General features: G+C 47.3%; 1 protein-coding gene across 1 annotated transcript; it reads left to right on the top strand.

Annotated features, from left to right (window-relative positions):
* The first annotated feature begins 1,850 nt into the window (after nucleotides 1–1,850).
* Nucleotides 1,851–14,594, top strand: NELFA (negative elongation factor complex member A). Its single transcript, XM_069744885.1, has 11 exons — nucleotides 1,851–2,338; nucleotides 8,529–8,700; nucleotides 8,781–8,942; nucleotides 9,024–9,113; nucleotides 9,326–9,456; nucleotides 9,558–9,627; nucleotides 10,465–10,553; nucleotides 11,630–11,741; nucleotides 12,347–12,609; nucleotides 12,789–12,888; nucleotides 13,726–14,594. Exons 1-11 carry the CDS (start codon nucleotides 2,129–2,131, stop codon nucleotides 13,908–13,910), a joined length of 1,584 nt encoding a protein of 527 aa, XP_069600986.1. The 5' UTR covers nucleotides 1,851–2,128; the 3' UTR covers nucleotides 13,911–14,594.
* Nucleotides 14,595–22,314: the final 7,720 nt, after the last annotated feature.

Raw genomic sequence — 22,314 nt, forward strand, 5'->3', positions numbered from 1 at the left:
GGTCAGGTTACCAATAACTTACCATCACAGCTGGGGTCAGGTTACCAATAACTTACCGTGGCTCCCGGGGTCAGGTTACCGATAACTTACCATGGCAGCGGGGGTCAGGTTACCAATAATTTACCATGGCTGCTTGGGTCAGGTTACCAATAACTTACCATGGCAGCGGGGGTCAGGTTACCGATAACTTACCATGGCAGCGGTGGTCCAGTTACTAATAAGTAACCATGGCAGCCAAAGACAGGCTGCTGATAGGTTACCATGGCAGCCGGGGTCCCTTGAAGGCCCCAATTGCTGGCATTTTTTTTAACTTTTCCAAGGCCCTCATAGAAGACTATCATTTCACTTTATTCTGCAACACTGAAGTAATGCAGTGCAAAGTAAAAGCAAATAAGTCTAAGCCCCCTATGAGGACTAAAAAATATTGGGAAACAAAAGAAAAAATGTTTTAAAAAATATCAATATATATATATATATATATATGCAAATTGCCTCTTCTGAGAAAAAGAGGACTTAAAGGGAACCTGTCACCCCGTTTTTTCAGTTTGAGATAAAAATACCGTTAAGTAGGGCCTGTGCTGTACGTTACTATAGTGTATGTAGTGTACCCTGAATTCCCCACCTATGCTGCGAAATACATTACCAAAGTCGCCGTTTTCGCCTGTCAATCAGGCTGGTCTGGTCAGATGTCCGTGGTGACATCGCTGTTTCTTCCCCCAGATCTTGCTTAGCTTTCCGTTGGTGGCGTAGTGGTTTGCGCATGTTCAACTGCCGAATCCACTGCGCAGGTGAAGAAAAAGAGCGCGATCTGCGCTATTCCCCTGGTTATCGGTGGGCGCGGCCATCTTCCTGAGGCCGTGCGTGCGCAGATGGAGTGCTCTGCTTCCTGGGGCTTCAGGAAAATGGCCGCGGCGATCTCCATCTGCGCACGCGCGGCCTCAGGAAGATGGCCGCGCCCACCGATAACCAGGGGAATAGCGCAGATCGCGCTCTTTTTCTTCACCTGCGCAGTGGATTCTGCAGTTGGGCATGCGCAAACCACTACGCCACCAACGGAAAGCTAAGCAAGATCTGGGGGAAGAAACAGCGATGTCACCACGGACATCTGACCAGACCAGCCTGATTGACAGGCAAAAACGGCGACTTTGGTAAGGTATTTCGGCAGCTTAGGTGGGGAATCAGGGTACACAAAATACACTATTGTAACGCACAGCACAGGCCCTATTTAACGGTATTTTTATCTCAAACTGAAAAAACGGGGTGACAGGTTCCCTTTAAACTCTAGGACTTAAACAGCGCCACCTGTTGTAAAAACTTAAAATCACCCAACTTTTTTCCCATCTGGAAATAAATGTAAAAATATTTAAAAATTAAAGTGAAAAATAACGGTAGCTTCTCAATAACGACATAAACCAATTTTATTCATTTTATTTTTTTTTATTTTACAAAGTTCAGAATTTTTTTAGTAATATAAAATAACTATTTTGCCATAATTGTAAGGACCAGGACAATCATGGTCATTTTAGGACCTAATAAACATTTTAAAAACAAAACCCAGAAAACAATGGTGAGATTGTGGTTTTTGTTTACCATTTCGCCTCGTTTGCAATAATATTTCATTCAAAAGTAGAAGTCCTCTGGTAAAAAAAAATCATAAGTCCTCTTATGTCGATGTTAAACATGATGGAAGAAGAAGACAAATAAACGAAAATAATAAATGTATTACTACATATGAAACTTATTGGTTTTGCAATATTATGTAGTTTGGTCCCTGGGACGACCCGTACAAAAGTGTACCACCAGCGCTGTCAATCTGTTGACGACTTTTCCTTTTTAGGGAGGAGCCTGATGGTTATGTCGGCCATTTTTGTTGAGGGCATCTCGCCATGATGCCTGATTGTCAGTTGTGTGCCTGGTTCTAACTTATGTCTTTAGCAGTCTCCGGTTATTATAAGGCGCTGGCGCCTCCGCCACAGGTCAGTGAACGCAGCACAGCGGCTTCAGAGCGCGGCTGACCAGGTATCGCGAGAACTAGGGTCGTTCCGCTCCCGTCTCTTAGCGCCGGAGGGGGCCTTTTTTATAGGTGTCTTCATAAAATGCCTGCTCGCGATGGTTTTCTTTTTCCAAGATGGCGTCGATGAGGGAGAGCGACACCGGCCTGTGGCTTCACAATAAGCTGGGCTCCGCGGACGAGCTGTGGACGCCGCCCAGCATCGCCTCGCTGCTCACCGCCTCCGTCATCGACAACGTCCGCCTGTGTTTCCACAACCTGTCGTCCGCGGTGAAGCTGAAGCTGCTGCTGGGGATGCTGCACCTCCCGCGCCGCACCGTGGACGAGGTGAGTGTCCTCCCCCAGCGCCTGCCCGCCTCTGGGCGGGGAACTAGAAGTACCAGCAAGTCTCCTGCTGCTCCTCCTTATCCTCTGCCGCATCGGGGCGATCTCGTCAGCAGATTTATACACGATTTGGCGGAAATAATCCAAACTTTTAACATTTTTAAAACCTTTTTTAATTTGCACGTTTTTTTTCTTTCCATTACTCCCTCCTAAGGGGCCTGGGCCCTGTACACACTATCAGCGGCATTTAAAGGGGTGATGCCTTAGTGAGCGGCAGGACGTGGAGCTGGTGGCATTTAAAGGGGTGATTCCTTACTGAGCGGCAGGACGTGGAGCCAGTGGCATTTAAAGGGGTGATGCCTTACTGACCGGCAGGACGTGGTGCCAGTGGCATTTAAAGGGGTGATGCCTTACTGAGCGGCAGGACGTTGAGCGGGTATCCCTGGTGTGCGGAGCCATCCTCCCTCGCTGTTGGGGGGGGGGGGGGGGGGAGGGAATTGGCCCCTGATAATAAACTTCCCCCCCCATCTGCTGATCACTGTGGATCCGCAGCGATCAGGACGTTATTACAGCCAGCCCTGTTGATCCTGCTGTCGTGTCGTCCCCCAATCCTCAAAGGGGCTGTCCTCTACTTGGGACTTCGCTATCCCTACGTTTTTAATTTAATAACCCTTATATTTGGTGCCTTTCCAGCGGTTTCAACACTGTCGCTCCTGGTGGTCTCGTCACTGTCGCTCCCGGCAGTCTCTTTGTGTTACATTATCGTTGCCATTGCTCTTGGTGGTCTAATGACTGTCGCTCCCATCAGTCTCTTTAGTGATACGATATCGTCGCCGTTGCTTCTGGTGGTCTCGTCACTGTCGCTCCCGGCAGTCTCCTCAGTTACGTTATCGTTGCCGTTGCTCCTGATGGTCTTGTCACTGTCGCTCCCGGCAGTCTCATCAGTTACGTTATCGTCGCCGTTGCTTCTGGTGGTCTCATCACTGTTGCTGCCAGCAGTCTCATCAGTATGATGTCGCTCCTGGTGGTCTCGTCACTGTCGCTCCCTGCAGTATCATCAGTGTGATGTCTCTGTCGCTCCCGGCAGTCTCTTTGTGTTACATTATCGTTGCCATTGCTCCTGGTAGTCTAATGACTGTCGCTCCCATCAGTCTCTTTAGTGATACGATATCGTTGCCGTTGCTCCTGGTCTCGTCACTGTCGCTCCCGGCAGTCTCCTCAGTTAAGTTATCGTTGCTGTCGCTCCCGGCAGTCTCATCAGTTACGTTATCGTCGCCGTTGCTTCTGGTGGTCTCATCACTGTTGCTGCCAGCAGTCTCATCAGTATGATGTCGCTCCTGGTGGTCTCGTCACTGTCGCTCCCTGCAGTATCATCAGTGTGATGTCTCTGTCGCTCCCGGCAGTCTCTTTGTGTTACATTATCGTTGCCATTGCTCCTGGTAGTCTAATGACTGTCGCTCCCATCAGTCTCTTTAGTGATACGATATCGTTGCTGTTGCTCCTGGTCTCGTCACTGTCGCTCCCGGCAGTCTCCTCAGTTAAGTTATCGTTGCTGTCGCTCCCGGCAGTCTCATCAGTTACGTTATCGTTGCCGTTGCTCCTGGTGGTCTCGTCACTGTCGCTCCCGGCAGTCTTATCAGTTACGTTATCGTTGCCGTTGCTCCTGGTGGTCTCGTCACTGTCGCTCCCGGCAGTCTCATCAGTTACGTTATCGTTGCCGTTGCTCCTGGTGGTCTCGTCACTGTCGCTCCCGGCAGTCTTATCAGTTACGTTATCGTTGCCGTTGCTCCTGATGGTCTTGTCACTGTCGCTCCCGGCAGTCTCATCAGTATGTCGTCGCTCCTGGTGGTCTCGTCACTGTCGCTCCCATCAGTCTCTTTAGTGATACGATATCGTTGCCATCGCTCCTGGTGGTCTAATCACTGTCGCTCCCGGCAGTCTCATCAGTTACGTTATCGTCGCCGTCGCTCCTGGTGGTCTCATCACTGTTGCTCCTGGCAGTCTCATAAATGTGACGTCGCTTCTGGCGGTCTCGGCGGGTTGACGTCATGTGAACTCTGCAGCCAATCAGTGGCTGTTCCCCTCCCAGCCCCGCTTGGCATGTAGCGCATACATCCAGCAGAGGGGGGAGAGCAGCAGCGCTCACTTCCTCCAGATGTCAGCAATTCCTCCAAATGTAGGGGGTGAGGCAGCCGCTGATTGGCCACAGAGCTCACGTGACGTCACCCTGATGCAATTGCTGGGAGAAATGGTGACGACACTGCTGGAACGGCTCCTGGTCCGGAGGAAGGGGATAAGTGTTAATTTAAAATGGGGGAAACACAGGGGTGGGGAAGGGGCTGTCCTGAGTACTAGACAACCCCTCTAATAATACCGCTGACTGATCAAAAAACTTGGGGACCGATTAATCATCGTTTTTCAGCCTTTTTATTTTATGGAGCAAAATGATTTTTTATAACTGTGACCCCTTTTTACGTTTATTTTGGGGGAGATGTCTTAGCCGGATTCATCATCTGCAACTGTTACAAAAAGCTTTTTCAGAATTGTGCCCCGGAACAGAGGCAGAATGTGTCTGCTTTGATTTTTGCAATTGTAGCCAGATGTGACGTTATGGGGTTGGTGTCATATGATTTCTTTGTAATGTTACCATGGAGACACGTAGTTCTGCATGTTCGCTGCATGCCCAAAACTTTTAAGAAAGACTGTAAACTTGCCGCTCTTTTCTGGTGATCACACGTGCACCGCAGTGATTAGATATTGGTTGCAGAAGTTTACACGCCCTTCATCTAAGCAGAAACTTCCACATCACTCACACATCCCCCGTGTTGCATTACTGCTTCGTTTCCCCACATAGTAGTCGCAGGGTTGTCCAGATATCGGCGTCATTGAAATGTTACAAGGAGTTACCGTTTGTGATAAGTAGAAATGGAACATGTACTGCGCCTGATGTTGCCAGTCAGGACCGTAGAAAAGCGGAGTGTCATCTCTGTAGTCTTAGCACGGACCCTGGGTGAGGGAATCCGCAATCCTTGTACTGAAATAATCTTTCCCGTTATCATGTGCCCTTGGGGCGGACATGTTTGTGTTGGGAATGTTGTTTGCCAGCTCTTAGGTGATTTATTACTTGGCACCGATGCGCGCTGTCTACTTACATCTGTGTGTGTGTGTGGGGGCACTGACTGGTAAGGGGGTCCGGCTGCCGACTCTTCCCAGGGATCAGACATGGATGCAGCAGAAATGGTAGAAAAAAACCTCTTTGTGTGTATAGCAAAACCCCATAACATGGGTAGCAATAGGGGGCAGCTGGCCAATCCAAATGAGCCCCCCAGAAACTTTTCTAATGACCAATTTCTGTAACCTGTATGTAGGACATGGCGTATCCCCGATATCTGCAGAGGTAACATTTGGCCCTTAGGTTTCATCCCTCCTTTTTTTTTTTTTAGGGCAGCCCATTGGGCACGGACAGGTCCCCCTATACATTTGGGTTAAGGGGGATACATCACAGAGCTGCTTTCTTCTTTTGGGAGGTGAAAGAAAGTGCAATCTTGAGCTGTAAGGCGGGCGGAAGCCCTCTGCGGTGTCTGCCGGTAACAGCTGGGGGGTCACTTCTGCACGTTACATAGTGATCAGCCATGCGAGGAGGAGAGGAAGTCTCTGAGTTTCTATAGACTCTTCTCGTAGTGCGAGCGCGGATCCTAAATCTGCCCTGAGGGCGCAGACGTCGGCTTCTGATACCTCATTAATCATTTTCCTTTCGTCTGTCGGCCTAATGTGGTGGAAACTGAAAGGTTTTCAAGCACATTTCTTTGGCAAGCACCGGTATCTGCTCATACAGAGCTTCCTGGTCCTTCTGTATGTCCCTGGATATTTATTACAAGCTGAATAGAGACTGGATGGGGGAGATTCTTGCTTGCGCTGGTCAGCCATACGTTGCCCCCTCACTGCCGTGCCTCTGTCTTATACCGTAGACTGATGAGTGTAGTCAGACCTTATGGAGACCCCAGTAGCGGTAATTACACCTGACGCTCACATAAGGTGGATGGGGGTCTCCAGACTCTCCTCCAGACTGCCTGCATCTCAGATATTATAGAATGGTAGAATTGGAAGGGGCCTCCTGGGTCATCTGTCCTAACCCCCCATACTGTCTGATTTGGGGGTGTTGAGCCCCAACCAATTTCTCATTTATGACCTATTACAAATTTCTGGACAACCCCTTTAATTCTGGGATTTCTGTCTGATTATCCAGACATTTCGGTATTCCCATTCCTGGTTCTTGGAGAAATATACTGCCAGTCTCTGATACTCTGACTAAGGACGGGGGGAGGTAACTCCATTGTCACCTCTGCTGGTTTGGGGGCTACATGGAAACTTTTTATATACTTTTTGTTCAAATTCAAGAACTTAACTTGTTTTCCCTGGACAGCCCCTTCATCACCAATTAACAGGATAGATAATAACTTATAGATTGGGGGGGGGGTCCGAACGCACCGCTGGGCAGACCGGGCACGTTTATCCCCTTTATTAATGGAGGCAGTGCACCTTCCTCGATCGCTGCTGCACTCAGTCCATACGGGGCTGCCGAGTGCTGCGCTGGTCTTTTTCTAAGAATGTAGCGGTGGTACGGCATCCGATCTGCCACACCATTAATTTTCCAGTTCAGTCGGACCCCCACGATCAGTGAGTGATCCTCCATCTTGTGGTTAAGTGATGACTTTTCTTTTTTTTTTTCCACCGGAGAACCCCTTTAATGTCACATTGTTGGGACCTGATGCCTGGAACTCGGGAGCAAGGAGAGGAGTACAGAGATGGTAAGGTGTGATAGCTTATTGATCACTGGGGGTCTGACCGCTGGGACCCTCACTGACCAAAGGTCTGCAGAGCTCTATCTGAATGGAGTGATGGGCACATGGGGTATCCCGGGGCCGCCTACCCTGCAGCTTTGGGGAACTCCCGGGTGCTAGAATTGTCGCGTCTTGTTATACATGTCCCTGCTGGAATAACAGTCGGTGTGATGGAGTCACTGTCGCTCTGCTCTTCAGGGACTTGGGTTATTACTTCCCATTGCACCAGCACATGATGAAATGAGAAGAAACTTGAGTGAAAAAAAAAAAAGCCCACCCCAGGAAGCCTGCCGTGAATTCTTTTTTTTTTCCATTTACCTCTCCTTATTAATGCTCTTCGTTTTCAAGAATGGGGGGATTTTTAGTTCTGTTTACTGCTCGCTGTCAAGGTTACCGGCCACCTCTGCAGTCGTATCGGCACGTTGCTTGCTATGCTCGGTAGCCGGCCGATTCACTGTGTCCTAGTGCCGCTGCGCTCCTCCGATGCTGCAGAGGCAAAGCTTCTTCTGCTCGCAGCATGGAAAAGCGCACAGTTAAGGCCAGTGGCGCCACCATGTTGGCAGTCCGACCTGTCAGTCTTCAGGAACACAGCACCCCCCGGCAAGCAGAAGAGCGGTGCGCTCCTGAACACAGTAGATGACTACACCCGTTAAAGGAAGGATCTGTCCTGAAACTGCACCACTCTGGTCCTCAGGCTGTGTGTGGTATTGCAGCTCAGCTTCTTTTAGGTGAACTAAACAAAAAAAAAACCTTCAATGTCCTACTGGAGTACAACTAATCCTAATTTTACCAATCGAAAAAAGTCCCAATTGATTAATTTTCTGCAGGCATCTGGGGGAAAAAGACGACTTCTATGGGAGAGACTGGTCAATTTCCCAGTGCGGGGAGAAGCCGCATCCGATTCTTCTCATTATCTCGGCCGTTTCAGAGAATAATATACCTGGCTGCGATCGTACATCCCAGCTCTGATTCTTGCATCTGTGACAATCGTGGTGGCTTTCTTCCAGGAACAGCGCCACACCAGTCTATTGACAGTGTCTGGTATTGCCGCTCGGCACCATTGAAGTAGTAACATAGTAACATAGTTAGTAAGGCCGAAAAAAGACATTTGTCCATCCAGTTCAGCCTATATTCCATCATAATAAATAATTATGACAAGATTGATATGACAAGATAATTAGGACAAGATTGCAAATAACCTTTTGACAGATGTGAGAAAACTGCCATAGTTTGTAGTGCTAGGTAACCACTACAAGCAGCTGATGGCATAGTGTACAGGTAGGGGTGGGACGCCCCATGGCGCTCGCTCTAATGGTCGCCCCTTTACGAATATACCGTTTTCTGTTTTGCAGATGAAGATGGCATTAACAGAGATCATCCAGCTGGCCACGCTGGACTCTGACCCCTGGATCTTAATGGTGGCGGACATCCTAAAATCCTTTCCAGATACTGGTTCGTTAAACCTGGACTTGGAGGAACAGAACCCAAACGTGCAGGATATATTGGGGGAGCTCCGAGAGAAGGGTAAGACGGTCTTGGGTTGGCGAGAGCGGCCGTCGCTTTTACAGCCTTTAACGTTGACTTCTTCTTGTTTCCTAAACCAGTGGGTGAGTGCGAGGCGTCCGCCATGCTGCCCCTGGAGTGCCAGTATCTGAACAAGAATGCCCTCACCATGCTGGCAGGTCCGCTCACTCCGCCAGTCAAGCACTTCCAGCTAAAGCGGAAGCCAAAAAGTGCCACCCTGCGAGCCGAGCTCCTCCAGAAGTGTAAGTATGTGACACAGGACGCCCGCGCCGCTACATCTTGTTCTTACTGCTAATACCTAACATTCATGATTAACTTTACAGCCACGGAGACGGCGCAGCAGCTGAAGAAGACGGCCGGCGTGCCATTCCACGCCAAAGGGAGGGGGCTGGTTAAAAAGCTGGATACTACAAGTGAGTGCCACGTACTGATGAGCCCAGGGACTGAAGCGATCAGACATTTTGTCATTTATTTTTATTTTTTTTACTCGCCCATTCACTTGACTTTGTGAGTTCTGCCTGTTCTACACGGACCATCAGTCATCAAAATCACCTGCCATGTACACGGCCCTACACAATCAGCTGACATGTGGATAAATAATCGGCTTTCTCCTTTGCCTTAACAGCTCCCCTAAAGGGTATACCAAAGCAGGCGCCATTCAGGAGCCCCACAACCCCCAGCGTGTTTAGTCCAGCTCCCAACAGGACGCCCATTGCCCCCTCCAGGACACCGCTCCGTAGAGAGAGGGGAGTGAAGGTGCGTGTGTATAAAATCTAAGGCTTTTACCCAATGATTTCTGCTGTTTTCTATCCCCCTTGTTGGGGTGTACCCTGAGCATAAACTTCCTTTATCTTCAGTTTTTGGATATAAAGGAGTTGGACACGGTCGGCGCAGGGAGAGAAGCCAAGAGAAGAAGAAAGACTGTTGGTGAGTACAAAGATGTCGCCGCTTCGGATTGTCTCGCCGATCACTTGTTCAGTGTTTTATTTTCTCACTTCTTTGAGGATATACAGCGTGATAGTTAATCTGGGAGAGTCCAAAGTGCAGAGATTTCTCTCTAGTGCCCTCCCAGTCAGTGCAGGGAGCACAAATACTGAAATGCTGCATTCACATCTGATGGACCCTCTGTGGCGCTTGCTGCATTTTTAATTTCTCTAATATTTCAAATGTTGCTTGAACCATATAGTTTTTGTCTTGGTATCTGTGCATGTTTTCCGCCACTGCAAATATTGCTGCAAAAAAAAAAAATGCACAGCGTCCACAAGGAGTGAACACAGACTTAGGCTGTGTGCACACGCTGCGGATCCGCAGCAGTTTTCCCAAAGTTTACAGTACAATGTAAACCTATGGGGGAAAAAAAACGCAGTGCACATGCTGCGGAAAAAGCCGCGCGGAAACGCTGCGGATTATTTTCCGCAGCATGTCAATTGTTTGTGCGGATTCCACAGCGGGTTTCAACCAGCACCAATAGGAAAGTGCTGGTGAAAACCCGCAGAAGAATCCGCAGAACAAACCGCAAGAAAATCCGCAGTGAAAACCGCAGTGGTTTTGCACTGCGGATTTTCCAAATCCGCTGCGGAAAAATCCGCAGCGTGGGCACATACCCTTCATATTCACACACAGGGAAAATTGGCAGAGACGCAAGTCTGATGGAAGAATGCAGAATGTTATCCGTGGATTATATACCGACACTGTTCAGTCCATCTGAAGTGTTTGCAGGTGTCGCTCGCTCAGGTTCTTACTCATCTGTTCTTTTACTTCCAGAAACTGATGTTGCAGAGAAGCCACCAAAAGAAGAAACCATCGTGGAAAGTGCAACCCCCGACTATGCTGCAGGTCTGGTCTCCACACAGGTAATGAATGGCGACTACTGCGGAAACTCCTGCGCAGCCGGCCGAGGCGTCTCCATACTGCATGCAGTTAGCACTTTGCATCGGGTTTTTTTGTTTGTTTTTAACGGACGTCTTTAATTTAAAGGAATTGTCCAGTACTTTGTTGATGGCCTATCCTTTAGGTACACAGACCTCTCACCGATCAGCTGTTCCCGGTGCTGGCGGCAGACAGATATGATCTGTTGTGGAGCAGAACAAGTCTATCAGCTGTATGGTGACTGCGGATGATTGCTGCACATCCACCCTTATTGGGAAAAGCTGATCGGCAGGGGTGCCGGGTGCCGAACCCCCAATGGTCTGCTATTAATGATGTATCCTGAGGATAAGGAATATTCATCTCGCCACTCCATAGCTAATGAAATGCAAGGAGTCTGTTGGCCGGCAGGCAACTATAGAAAGTAATCCTTAGGATCCCATAAATAGAGAATATTATTACACTCGGTAATGCTGGATTCCGGCATCACAGATGAAGAGTACCAATACAAGTCTATGGGTCCATGAAAATCACAGACCGCACTCGGATGGCGTCAGTGCATGTGCTGTCTGTGATTAACATTTCAAATGATGCAAGAAGCTTAGTGACTTATCCCTATGTGAAAACCACTGACACTGGGACCGTTTAGGTTTTTGTTTTTTTTTGCATGATAAATCCGATGTTTGAATGAGGCCTAAAATATGCAGATGGCACAAGTACCAAAAAACCCGCATGTGTTAAAAATCCATTATGCAGATCCTCCATTGTACGTTGAGGCTCCGCTCTTGGCTCCTTCTCTCTCGCGTAGTTTTCACGTCGGAGGCTTTTGTCTTCTGGGCAGAGGTTTCATTTTAGCGACTGGGATTTGTGATTTGCTTATTGACTTACTGAAGTCACAAACTGCTCATTTATTGCTATCCTCATGTGTGATCGTAACCAGAGTCTTGTGGCCAAAGTGCCAATACAATGTGATGTATCTGATCCGAGCTGATCAATGTTTGGACATATGAAGCCTTTGTGGTTACTGAGTCCTGTATAATACGAATTGTGAAATAATTTGCAGAAACTCGGTACCCTGAACAATGAGAGCGCCCTTCCATCTACAAGCTACCTGCCGGCGACTCCCAGTGTGGTGCCGTCCTCCTCCTACATCCCCGCGTCTGAGGCTCAGCAAGGTACGTCCCGGCCCATTTACCCGAGCGCACGGACATGTAAGCAGAGCGCGTGGTTGGGTCAGATATAGATTTTATAATGCAGATACAGCTCATCCTTTAACCCCTTGGAGGCATATATGGAGATTGTTTTGTGTGTGTATATACTTTGCTAAAAAAAAATGACCAGATTGTACCGTTCGGTTTTGATGTTACCAAATGTATAGCTTCTATTTTATTACTTTTAAAAAGCTATATAGTCTTTGGTCTAGTGTTAGTTTTTGCAATGGTGTGGCATCTGGGCTTATTTTGCAGGGTGAGCCATAGTTTATATTGGTACCAGTGTGAGGACCATATGATTTTGACCATTAACGCCCTGTGATCACCAAAGCATTTCACGCTCCTCCCTTCCTGACCTCGGCAGAGATTGGTAGTCTGTAACTCGGCATGCCCCCGAAGGCTAGGTGCCACCATACATACTGGTGTTGGCCGAGCCCGTTGATGTCGGGGAGGAATTTTGCTGACATTCCTCTGTGTGTGGGGGCTGCTGCATGTCCAGGAGTTTGCGATCTTGCTCACTAGGTGACTTGTTTGTACTTATTGGCTTTCCGTTGTTCTCCTCTCCACAGCTGAGTCTGTCCGGGAAGCTTTGCAGACAACGAGACAGACTGAGGAACCCGCAACTCCTAATAACGCCCTGCCTAACCAGTTTAAGCAGCGGACACCAATGTATCACAGCAACCCCAACGCCCCTCCGACCACTCCCACGCCAGCAGCCACTCCTACCTCTCCGCTGACGCCGACCGCACCGCAGGTGGCCGCTCCTGCTGCTCAGGCGCCTCCGATCCCTACTCAGACACAACCTCAGCCCAAGAAGAACCTACTGCTCACAGTAAGTATTACAGAGGTGGGAGGCTTTCACAATCCGGCAGACATCGGAAAATTGTTTGCCGAGGTGAAGGAATTCTCCCGGCTGGGTTTGACATGTATAACTTGCACGGTGGTTCCAGCAGCCCTATATCATGCTAACGATGCACAGTTATATATATTTTACATCTTATTTCCTTACAGAGGGAACAAATGTTTGCTGCCCAAGAAATGTTCAAGACGGCAAACAAGGTTACCAGAATAGAGAAGGCGCTGATCCTAGGTTTTATGGCCGGATCAAGAGGTAAGGCCCTATCCTCAAGGTTATTCTTCTGAATACTTGTTTGTTGCACTTGATGATTTAAAGTCCAGAGGGTTTTTTTTGTCCTTTTTGTAAAAGTTTTTTTTTTTTTTTTAACATGCATTTTATGACACATGGGCATAAAGGGTATAAGAACCAAGTCCACTTCACGCAGGGCCGATGCTGACTGTGTAATGCAGCCGTAACCTGCTAACAGCAGCGACTGGAGCTGGCTCTGATTGCTGCTGTTTTCACAATTAAACAGCACTGATGGCAGCATTTAAGTGGCGCAGTCGTTCCTGCACCCATCAGACGCGATCACTGGGTGCTGATTGCTGAAGGCTTCCCATCCCTATTATTTTTTTTAATTTTTTTACTTCCGTGAAGCCCAGCACAGGAGATTATTATTTAGGCTAATGCTATACTGAAGTATTGCAGTAAAGGGGTCAAGTCCCCTAAAGGAAAAATGGAAAAGCCCCCTTCAGACAGTTTACGACCTCAGTAAGGGCTCCTACTCGCCTGCGTGAGACTCGGATGAGTCTCGCACGGCAATACCCGGCACTGCGCCTGGCACAGAGGAGCGGAGCGTGCGGCTGCATGTATTCCTATGCGGCCGCACGCTCCGATCTGAGTGCCACCAGCAGCGCCGGGTATTAACATGCGAGACTCATCCGAGTCTCACGCAAGCGAGTAGGAGCCCTTAGAGTGACTGTCCGGAGAAGAGAAGGTGAGCGCTGCCGTCCATCCCATGTCTGCCGTCAGTTTTGTGCTCACCGCTTTTGCCGTCTCTGCTCTTCTCTATTATTTGCTTTGTAATGTAAATATTTGCTTCTCGTGCAGAAAACCCGTGCCCAGAAAAGGGCGACGTCATCCAAATAAAGCTCAGCGAGTACACCGAGGTGATCCCGAAAGGGGACGGTACGGGCAGCACCACAATGATCGTCGACACGGTTTTTGAAATGAACTATTCCACCGGCAAGTGGACCAAGCTAAAAAAATACAAGCCCCTGAGCAACGTCTCGTAGGGGCGGATTCCAGGCAAGAAACTATGGACCAAAAAAAAAAAAATAAGACTTGTAAATGGGGTTCTTAATATAACAATCACTATCCAGAGACGAATGTTCTCCCTGGATGATCAGTCACAGAGGAGGGGAGTTCTCAATGGTTACCACCTCAACGAAAGACCTGAGAATGAGAGAAACAGGCGGCCAGTTTTGTATAATTAAAACCTATTTTAAAACAAAATCTACAATCACAATGCAGATTTTTTTTTTTTTTTTTTTTTAAATTGTACAGTACCCTGGATCACAATGTGTTTTTTTTTTTTTAAGGCAGAAGTGGTGATGTGCACCATTCAGCATTCGGGGAGGGCTGCCTTTCTCTATTTTTATCTGCAGTATTTCAAAATGTTAAATGCAAGTATTCGGACATGACAAGGTCTTGGGTCAATCTTACCGTAATTTCTTGGCTCTTCAGATTTTATTTTTTATCTACTAGTGTGTGGGCATCGCAGTGCTGGCCATTGGGTGCTGACACAACTGCTGTGCGCTTCTTTCTGCTTGGCAAAGATTTTTGGTTTTCCTAGTTTAGTACAATCACTGGGACTTTGGGGGGGATGTGGAAGGGGTCTAGTGCTATTGGAAAGATGGATATGGAGTCCAAGATGCATAAATAAAGTTGAGGCGTTGTCTGTTTTGCGAGAGAATTAATCTGACTTTTTCTTTTTTCGTTTGCAAACAATATTTATTTAAATGGCTCTTTATTTTCTGGAAACCATCCCGTATTGGATCTGATCAATCACGCGTCCGTCATTCACATCGCTGCTTAGTGCTGACTTTATTGTATTTCAACTTTGAACAACGTTTTAAAGGGGTTGTCCACTAAAAAGAATATATAACATAATTGTGTGTAGAGATGGAGCCATTGAAGTTTGCATGGAAACATTGCGGCAGCATCGAGTCCTTTATAGCCACTATAAATTAAGCCTAAAACCTACTGTAGTTTAACCCCTTAACCCCCCAAGGGTGGTTTACACATTAATGACCGGGCCAATTTTTTTTTTTACAATTCTGACCACTGTCCATTTGAGGTTATAACTCTGGAACGCTTTAACGGATCCTGGTGATTCTGACATTGTTTTTTCGTGACATATTGTACATCATGATAGTTGTAAAATTTCTTCAATATAACTTGCGTTTTATTTGTGTAAAAAAAAATGGAAATTTGGCGAAAATTTGGAAAATGTTGCAATTTTCAAACTTTGAAATTTTATGCCCTTAACCCGTTAATCCCATATGACTTACTATCCCGTCGAGGTGGGGTGGGCCTTAATTCCCACCGACGGGATAGTACGTCATAGCGATCGGCCGCGCTCACGGGGGGAGTGCGGCCGATCGAGGCCGGGTGTCAGCTGCCTATCGCAGCTGACATCCGGCACTATGTGCCAGGAGCAGTCACGGACCGCTCCCGGCACATTAACCCCCGGCACACCGCAATCATACATTATCGCGATGTGCCGGCGGTACAGGGAAGCATCGTGCAGGTAGGGGGCTTCCCTGAGACGATCGGTACAAGGCGATGTGCTCACCTTGTACCGAGCGTCTTCTCCCTGCAGTCCCCGGATCCGCGGGGCTGCATCCGGGTCCTGCAGGGAGCACTTCCGGGTCAGGAGCAGGCTGCAGCTGCAGCTCTAATCCTGCACGGCTCTTTGTCAGATCACCAATCTGACAGAGTGCTGTGCACACTGTCAGATCAGTAGTGTTGAGCATTCCGATACCGCAAGTATCGGAATTCCGATACCGAGATCCGATATTTTTGTGATATCGGGTATCGGTATCGGAAGTGTAAAATAAAGAATTAAAATAAAAAATATTGTTATATTCACCTCTCCGGCGGCCCCTGGACATCAGCGCGAGGAACCGGCGTCCGGCACGGCTTCTTTGTTCAAAATGAGCGCCTTTAGGACCTGCGGAATGACGTCGCGGCTTCTGATTGGTCGCGTGGCGGTCACATGGGCGGCACGCGACCAATCAGAAGCCGCGACGTCATTCCGCAGGTCCTAAAGGCGCTCATTTTGAACAAAGAAGCCGTGCCGGACGCCGGTTCCTCGCGCTGATGTCCAGGGGCTGCCGGAGAGGTGAATATAACAATATTTTTTATTTTAATTCTTTATTTTACACTTTAATATGGATCCCAGGGCCTGAAGGAGAGTTTCCTCTCCTTCAGACCCTGGGAACCATGAGAATAACTTCCGATACTTGGTGTCCCATTGACTTGTATTGGTATCGGATATCGGTATCGGCGATATCCGATACTTTTCGGGTATCGGCCAATACTATCCGATACCGATACTTTCAAGTATCGGACGGTATCGCTCAACACTACAGATCAGTGATCTGTGATGTTCCCCCCTGGGACAAAGTGAAAGAGTAAAAAAAAAAAAAATTTCCACATGTAAAAAAAAAAAAAAATTATTCCCAAAAATACATTTCTTTATCAAAAAAAACAAAACAATAAAAGTACACATTTAGTAGCGCCGCGTCCGTAACCCCTTCAGTGAACACCGTAAGAAAAAAAAAAAAAACACGGACAAAAAAACCGCTTTATTATCATACCGCCGAACAAAAAGTGGAATAACACACGATCAAAAAGACAGATATAAATAACCATGGTACCGCTGAAAACGTCATCTTGTCCCGCAAAAAACGAGCCGCCATATAGCATCATAACCAAAAAAATAAAAAGTTATAGTCCTCAGAATAAAGCAATGCCAAAATAATTATTTTTTTCTATAAAAGAGCTTTTATCGTATAAAAGCGCCAAAATATAAAAAAATGATATAAATGAGATATCGCTGTAATCGTACTGACCCGAAGAATAAAACTGCTTTATCAATTTTACCAAACGCCTCCCCCAAAAGAAATTCATGAATAGCTGGTTTTACTCTTCGTCACGACAGCACCCCACATGAGAGAGAGGGATCCGCCCATAGGAACAGGAAACCTACAGAATAAAAGGAGGCGGTCCCCTCTCCTCCTCAGTTTAGGTTTCCTGTTCCTATGGGAATCCCAGGACGTACCTACAGAAGATCCCTGGGCCATGCACCCGCCTGCGTCAGTCTCTGTAAGGAACGGCAGGGGCTGCGGTTCCAGTAGCAGCGGCGGGGGAGCCACTGTGTTCAGCCTCCCCCCTCGTCTGATCGATGGCCATGGTCCGGGTTCGGTGCCGCTGGTCCGCCCGGCTCCATGAGGACGCGCGCGCTCAAGCGGCCGGCTAAATGAAGGCAGCCGCCACATGGAGAGATGAGCCGCGCGTCTAACCCGGAAGTCGCTGGAGCACTTCCGGGTTCGGGCCGGGGAGGCAGGAGATTTGGCGCCAGATTCAAAAGCTGCAGCGCTACTGTCGGCCGGTGTGTGGATGTGAGTATGGCTTCACCGGCCGACGAAACGCACCTTGTGGTACCAGAGCGCTCTCCTAGTAAGGAGAAAAGCGCCAAGAGCAGCACTAAAGATGGTGGTCGACAGGAGCGATCTTACACCAAACAAAAAGATCCCTCAAAGAATCTGCCTCCAGATCCGGTACCTGTCAGCTTCTCTGGGTGAGTTTAAAGACTTCTCTACCTATATGCTGATGTATGTTCCTCCTATGTCCCCTTCCTTTAGTCCAGGAAAAAGGCACACAAATCCAAGCACAAAGAATGTGCTTTATGTATACAGCCCCTACCAGATTCCTATATGAAGAAGTTATGCTCAGATTGCATCATACTGACCTTACGTCAAGAAAACATTATGACTCCATCTGACGTTAGAGCCATGATTCGGGAAGAGATGCAGGGACTGACGCAGGCTAGTAGCACCAGTTCCCGCCAACCTAGCAAGTCCCCATCTCCGGAAAATCCAGAATCAGAGGAGGTGCATAAGTCCTCAGATGAGTCAGAATCTCGGCCAAGTTCATCCGAAGATGAAGGAGGGTTATGTCTGCCTAACAGCAGCGTGGACAACTTGGTGAAAGCAGTCAGAAACACGATGGGGTGTCCAGATGAAAAAGGGAAAAAGTCAGCTCAGGACATTATGTTCACGGGGTTAGGACAAAGGAAACGTAGGTCCTTCCCCGTTGTTACCACTGTAAAAGAGTTAATTAAAAAGGAGTGGGACAAACAGAGCGCAAGAGGATTTTTACCATCATCCTCTAAAAGGCGATATCCCTTTAGTGATGAGGAGCTGAATACTTGGTCAAAAGTGCCAAAAGTAGATGCAGCCGTAGCCTCAACGTCAAAGCAATCGGTCTTGCCTGTGGAGGATTCAGGGATGCTAACTGACCCATTGGACCGTAAAGCAGAGGCCTTGCTTAAAAGATCTTGGGAGGCCAATACAGGGGCATTCCGACCAGCCATCTCTGCTACCTGTACGGCGAGATCGCTGCTGGTTTGGATGGAACAACTGGAGGAGCAGATCAAAGGTAGAACTGCAAGAGACTCCATTCTACCAAAGATCCCTCTAATGAAGGAGGCTGTAGCATTCCTGGCAGACGCCTCAGTAGATTCGCTACGCCTAGCAGCCAGGTCAGCCGGCCTAATAAATACAGCCCGGCGAGCACTCTGGTTGAAGAACTGGAAAGGGGACGCACAAGCAAAGGCAAAGCTTTGTGCGCTCCCCTGCCTGGGTGAGTTCCTTTTTGGAAAGACTCTGGATGAGCTCTTAAATAAAGCAGGAGAACGGAAGAAGGGTTTTCCTAATCAATATCTTCCGTCTTACAGGAGAGCATTCAAGAGACAACCCTTTTCCAGGAAACCGTTTGAGCAAAGGGATCGCTGGGAAGCGAAAGACCCTAAGCAAAAAGGAGCTCTGTTTACCGGATCTTACAACTCAAAACGTGGCAAGTACCGCTAACCTTGAAGTGGGCGGCAGGTTAAAATTTTTTCTATCCAAGTGGGAACATATAACATCCAGCCGTTGGATTCTGGACATTATAAGAGATGGTCTAAAATTAGAATTTTTTAGAATCCCTTGGGATTCTTTTATAATAACATCACCAAAGGGACGAGAACAACAAGAGGCTCTAGAGTCCGAGATCATATCTCTTCTATCTAAAAAAGTGTTGGTGGAGGTTCCCCAAGATCAAAAAGGAAAGGGATTCTACTCCCCTTTGTTTTTGATCAAAAAACCAGATGGTTCATTCAGAACCATCATAAATCTCAAAAAATTAAATTCCTTTTTATATAATCGAACTTTTAAAATGGAATCCATTAGTTCTGCCATCAAGCTCTTGTTTCCTAGGTGTGTCATGGCCGGAATAGACCTAAAAGATGCCTACTATCATCTTCCCATACAGGCCGAACACCAGCAGTACCTAAGGGTAGTGGTCATCCTGGCAGGACAGGTTCGTCACTTTCAGTATGTAGCAATGCCCTTTGGGCTTTCTATGGCTCCCCGCATCTTTACAAAGGTGATCCTGGAAGTGATGGCTCACTTACGCCAGCAGAACACTCTAATAATACCCTACTTGGATGATTTTCTTGTTATCGGAAATTCCATATCCCAATGTGAAATGCGGTTATCTAATGCGATCTCATCCTTGCAGGATCTAGGTTGGATCGTGAATTACGAAAAATCCAGGTTGAATCCAGACACCATCCAGATATTTCTGGGAATACAACTAGATTCAGTAAGTCAGAGAAGTTTTCTGCCACAGTCAAAGAGAATAATTATACAATCAAAGGCGTCAGAGGCAATGTCAAAACCCTGCATGACCCTGAGAAAGGCCATGTCCTTACTAGGATCACTGTCCTCATGTATACCAGCTGTGCTGTGGGCTCAATATCATACCCGTCAATTGCAGTATGAAATATTGTCTATCCAAAAGGAAGTACGACATTTAGAGAGTAAAATTACTCTTTCCAGTGACGTGATTGAATCCCTAAGCTGGTGGTTAGACATGGATCACCTTTCAGGGGGTGTACCATGGATGATAAATCCCTCTAAAACAATTATCACTGACGCCAGCCCTGTGAGTTGGGGCGCACATATGGAAGATAGTCTGATCCAAAACACCTGGAATCAGGCAGAGCTGGTATGTTCTTCAAATTGGAAAGAGTTAAAAGCAGTAGAATATGCCCTAAGTCATTTTCTTCCACAGGTTCAGGGAATGCATGTGAGAGTTTTGTCGGACAATTCCACCACAGTGGCACATAAACCGTCAGGGAGGTACGCGATCAGGAACCCTGATGAACGTAGCAGCAAACATCCTCCAGTTGGCAGAATTTCATCTTCCATCCTTAACAGCCCTGCACATCAAGGGGGCAGAAAACACCAAGGCGGACTACCTCAGTCGAAACAGGCTACGACAAGGGGAATGGTCATTAAACAAGGACATATTCAACATGATAACAAAAGCATGGGGCGTACCCCAAATAGATCTGTTCGCCACAAGAGACAACAGACAGGTAAAGAGATTTGCTTCCCTGAACCTCATGGATCACTCAGACATGTTGGACTCTCTTCACCATCCTTGGAGCTTCAAGCTAGCGTACGCCTTCCCTCCAATGTCTCTGATACCTCTAGTGGTCAGGAAGATCAGGAGGGACCAAGCCAGAGTAATCCTGATTGCGCCCTTCTGGCCAAAAAGACCATGGTTCTCATGTCTCCAGAGCATGTCTATGCGATCCATGGATCCTTCCTTTACACAAAGAACTGCTGTCTCAGGGCCCTTTTTTCCACCCGCAAGTGAAAGGTCTTCACTTGACGGCGTGGAATTTGAAAGGCAGTTATTAAAGTCAAGAGGGTTCTCAGAACAACTGATTAACACCCTGATGTTGAGTAGGAAAAGATCTACCACCCTATTATACAGTAGGGTATGGAAAAAGTTCTTACATTTTCATACAAGACCATTCTCTAGGCAAATTCCGATAGTTCCGATTCTAGAGTTCCTACAAAAAGGTAGAGAATTAGGTTTATCGGTAAACACCCAAAAGGTTCAAGTCTCAGCTTTAGGAGCCTTGTATGGAGACAACATAGCAGCTAACAAGTGGGTCTCCAGGTTTATCAAATCCTGTGAACGTTCCAATCCGGTCCATATTCCCCGTCTACCTCCGTGGGATTTGAATTTAGTCTTAGAAGCCTTAACTGACTCCCCATTTGAGCCACTAGATGCCATACCTCTAAAGGTCCTAACATACAAAGTCGCCTTATTGGTAGCCCTAACCTCAGCTAGAAGGGTTAGTGACATCCAGGCCCTATCGGTAGACCCACCTTTCTTAATGGTATTTCAGGATAGAATTGTCCTAAAACCTGATCCCTCATACCTCCCTAAGGTAGCATCCATCTACCACAGATCTCAGGAAATAATTCTGCCTTCCTTTTTTAATACACCTGTAACCCCAGAACAACATAAGTTGCACACCTTAGATGTCAGAAGAGCCATCCTGACGTATTTAGAGAGGTCTCAGACATGGAGGCAGAGTAGGGCTCTGCTTGTCTCCTTTCAGGGCCGCAAGAAAGGACATGGGGTCACAAAGGCTACCATTTCTCGATGGATCAGAGAAGCTATCTGTCTGGCCTACACATCGAGAGGTGAAATCCCGCCAGTGGGGATAAAAGCGCATTCCATGGCTTCCTCTTGGGCAGAACATGCGGATGTACCGATCCATATGATATGTAAGGCCGCAACCTGGTCCACACCTTCTACCTTTTACAACCATTACAGACTTGACCTTTCTGCTTCCTCTGATTTGACCTTTGGTAGAGCTGTTCTTAGTACAATAATCCCACCCAAATAATGAATCTCTGAAAATCTCTCATGTGGGGTGCTGTCGTGACGAAGAGTAAAAAGCCGGATTACGTACCGGTAATGCTCTTTTAATGAGTCCACGACAGCACTCATGTATTACCCTCCCTAAATTCTGTGCAGTTCTTTCCTTTAAGTTCAAAAAAGTAATGGTTGTATAGGGTTAAGAATTTTATGTTACTGAATAAGAATGAATACTAACACTTTTGCTGTTCCCTTTTTATACTCTGTAAACTAAACTGAGGAGGAGAGGGGACCGCCTCCTTTTATTCTGTAGGTTTCCTGTTCCTGTGGGCGGATCCCTCTCTCTCATGTGGGGTGCTGTCGTGGACTCATTAAAAGAGCATTACCGGTACGTAATCCGGCTTTTTTGGTCATTCTGCGTCACAAAAAATCGGAATAAAAAGCGATCAAAAACTGTCACGTGTCCAAAAATGTTACCAATAATAACGTCAACTCGTCCCACAAAAAACAAGACCTCAGATGACTCTGTGGACCAAAATATGGAAAAATTATAGGTCTAAAAATGTGTAGACGCAAAAACTTTTTTGCTATAAAAAGCGTCTTTTAGTGTGTGACGGCTGCCAATCATAAAAATCCGATATAAAAAAAACGCTATAAAAGTAAATCAAACCCCCCTTCATCACC

This window comes from Ranitomeya imitator, chromosome 1, assembly GCF_032444005.1.
Source record: "Ranitomeya imitator isolate aRanImi1 chromosome 1, aRanImi1.pri, whole genome shotgun sequence".
NCBI lineage: Eukaryota > Metazoa > Chordata > Amphibia > Anura > Dendrobatidae > Ranitomeya > Ranitomeya imitator.

What these genes read in the sequence shown, in the direction of transcription:
- NELFA (XM_069744885.1), top strand. Translation starts at nt 2,129, where the DNA reads ATGGCGTCGATGAGGGAGAGCGACACCGGCCTGTGGCTTCACAATAAG. An exon ending in AGCCGAGCTCCTCCAGAAGT is followed by an intron (nt 8,943 to 9,023) that starts GTAAGTATGTGA and finishes TTAACTTTACAG; the next exon opens with CCACGGAGACGGCGCAGCAG. An exon ending in GTAGAGAGAGGGGAGTGAAG is followed by an intron (nt 9,457 to 9,557) that starts GTGCGTGTGTAT and finishes CTTTATCTTCAG; the next exon opens with TTTTTGGATATAAAGGAGTT.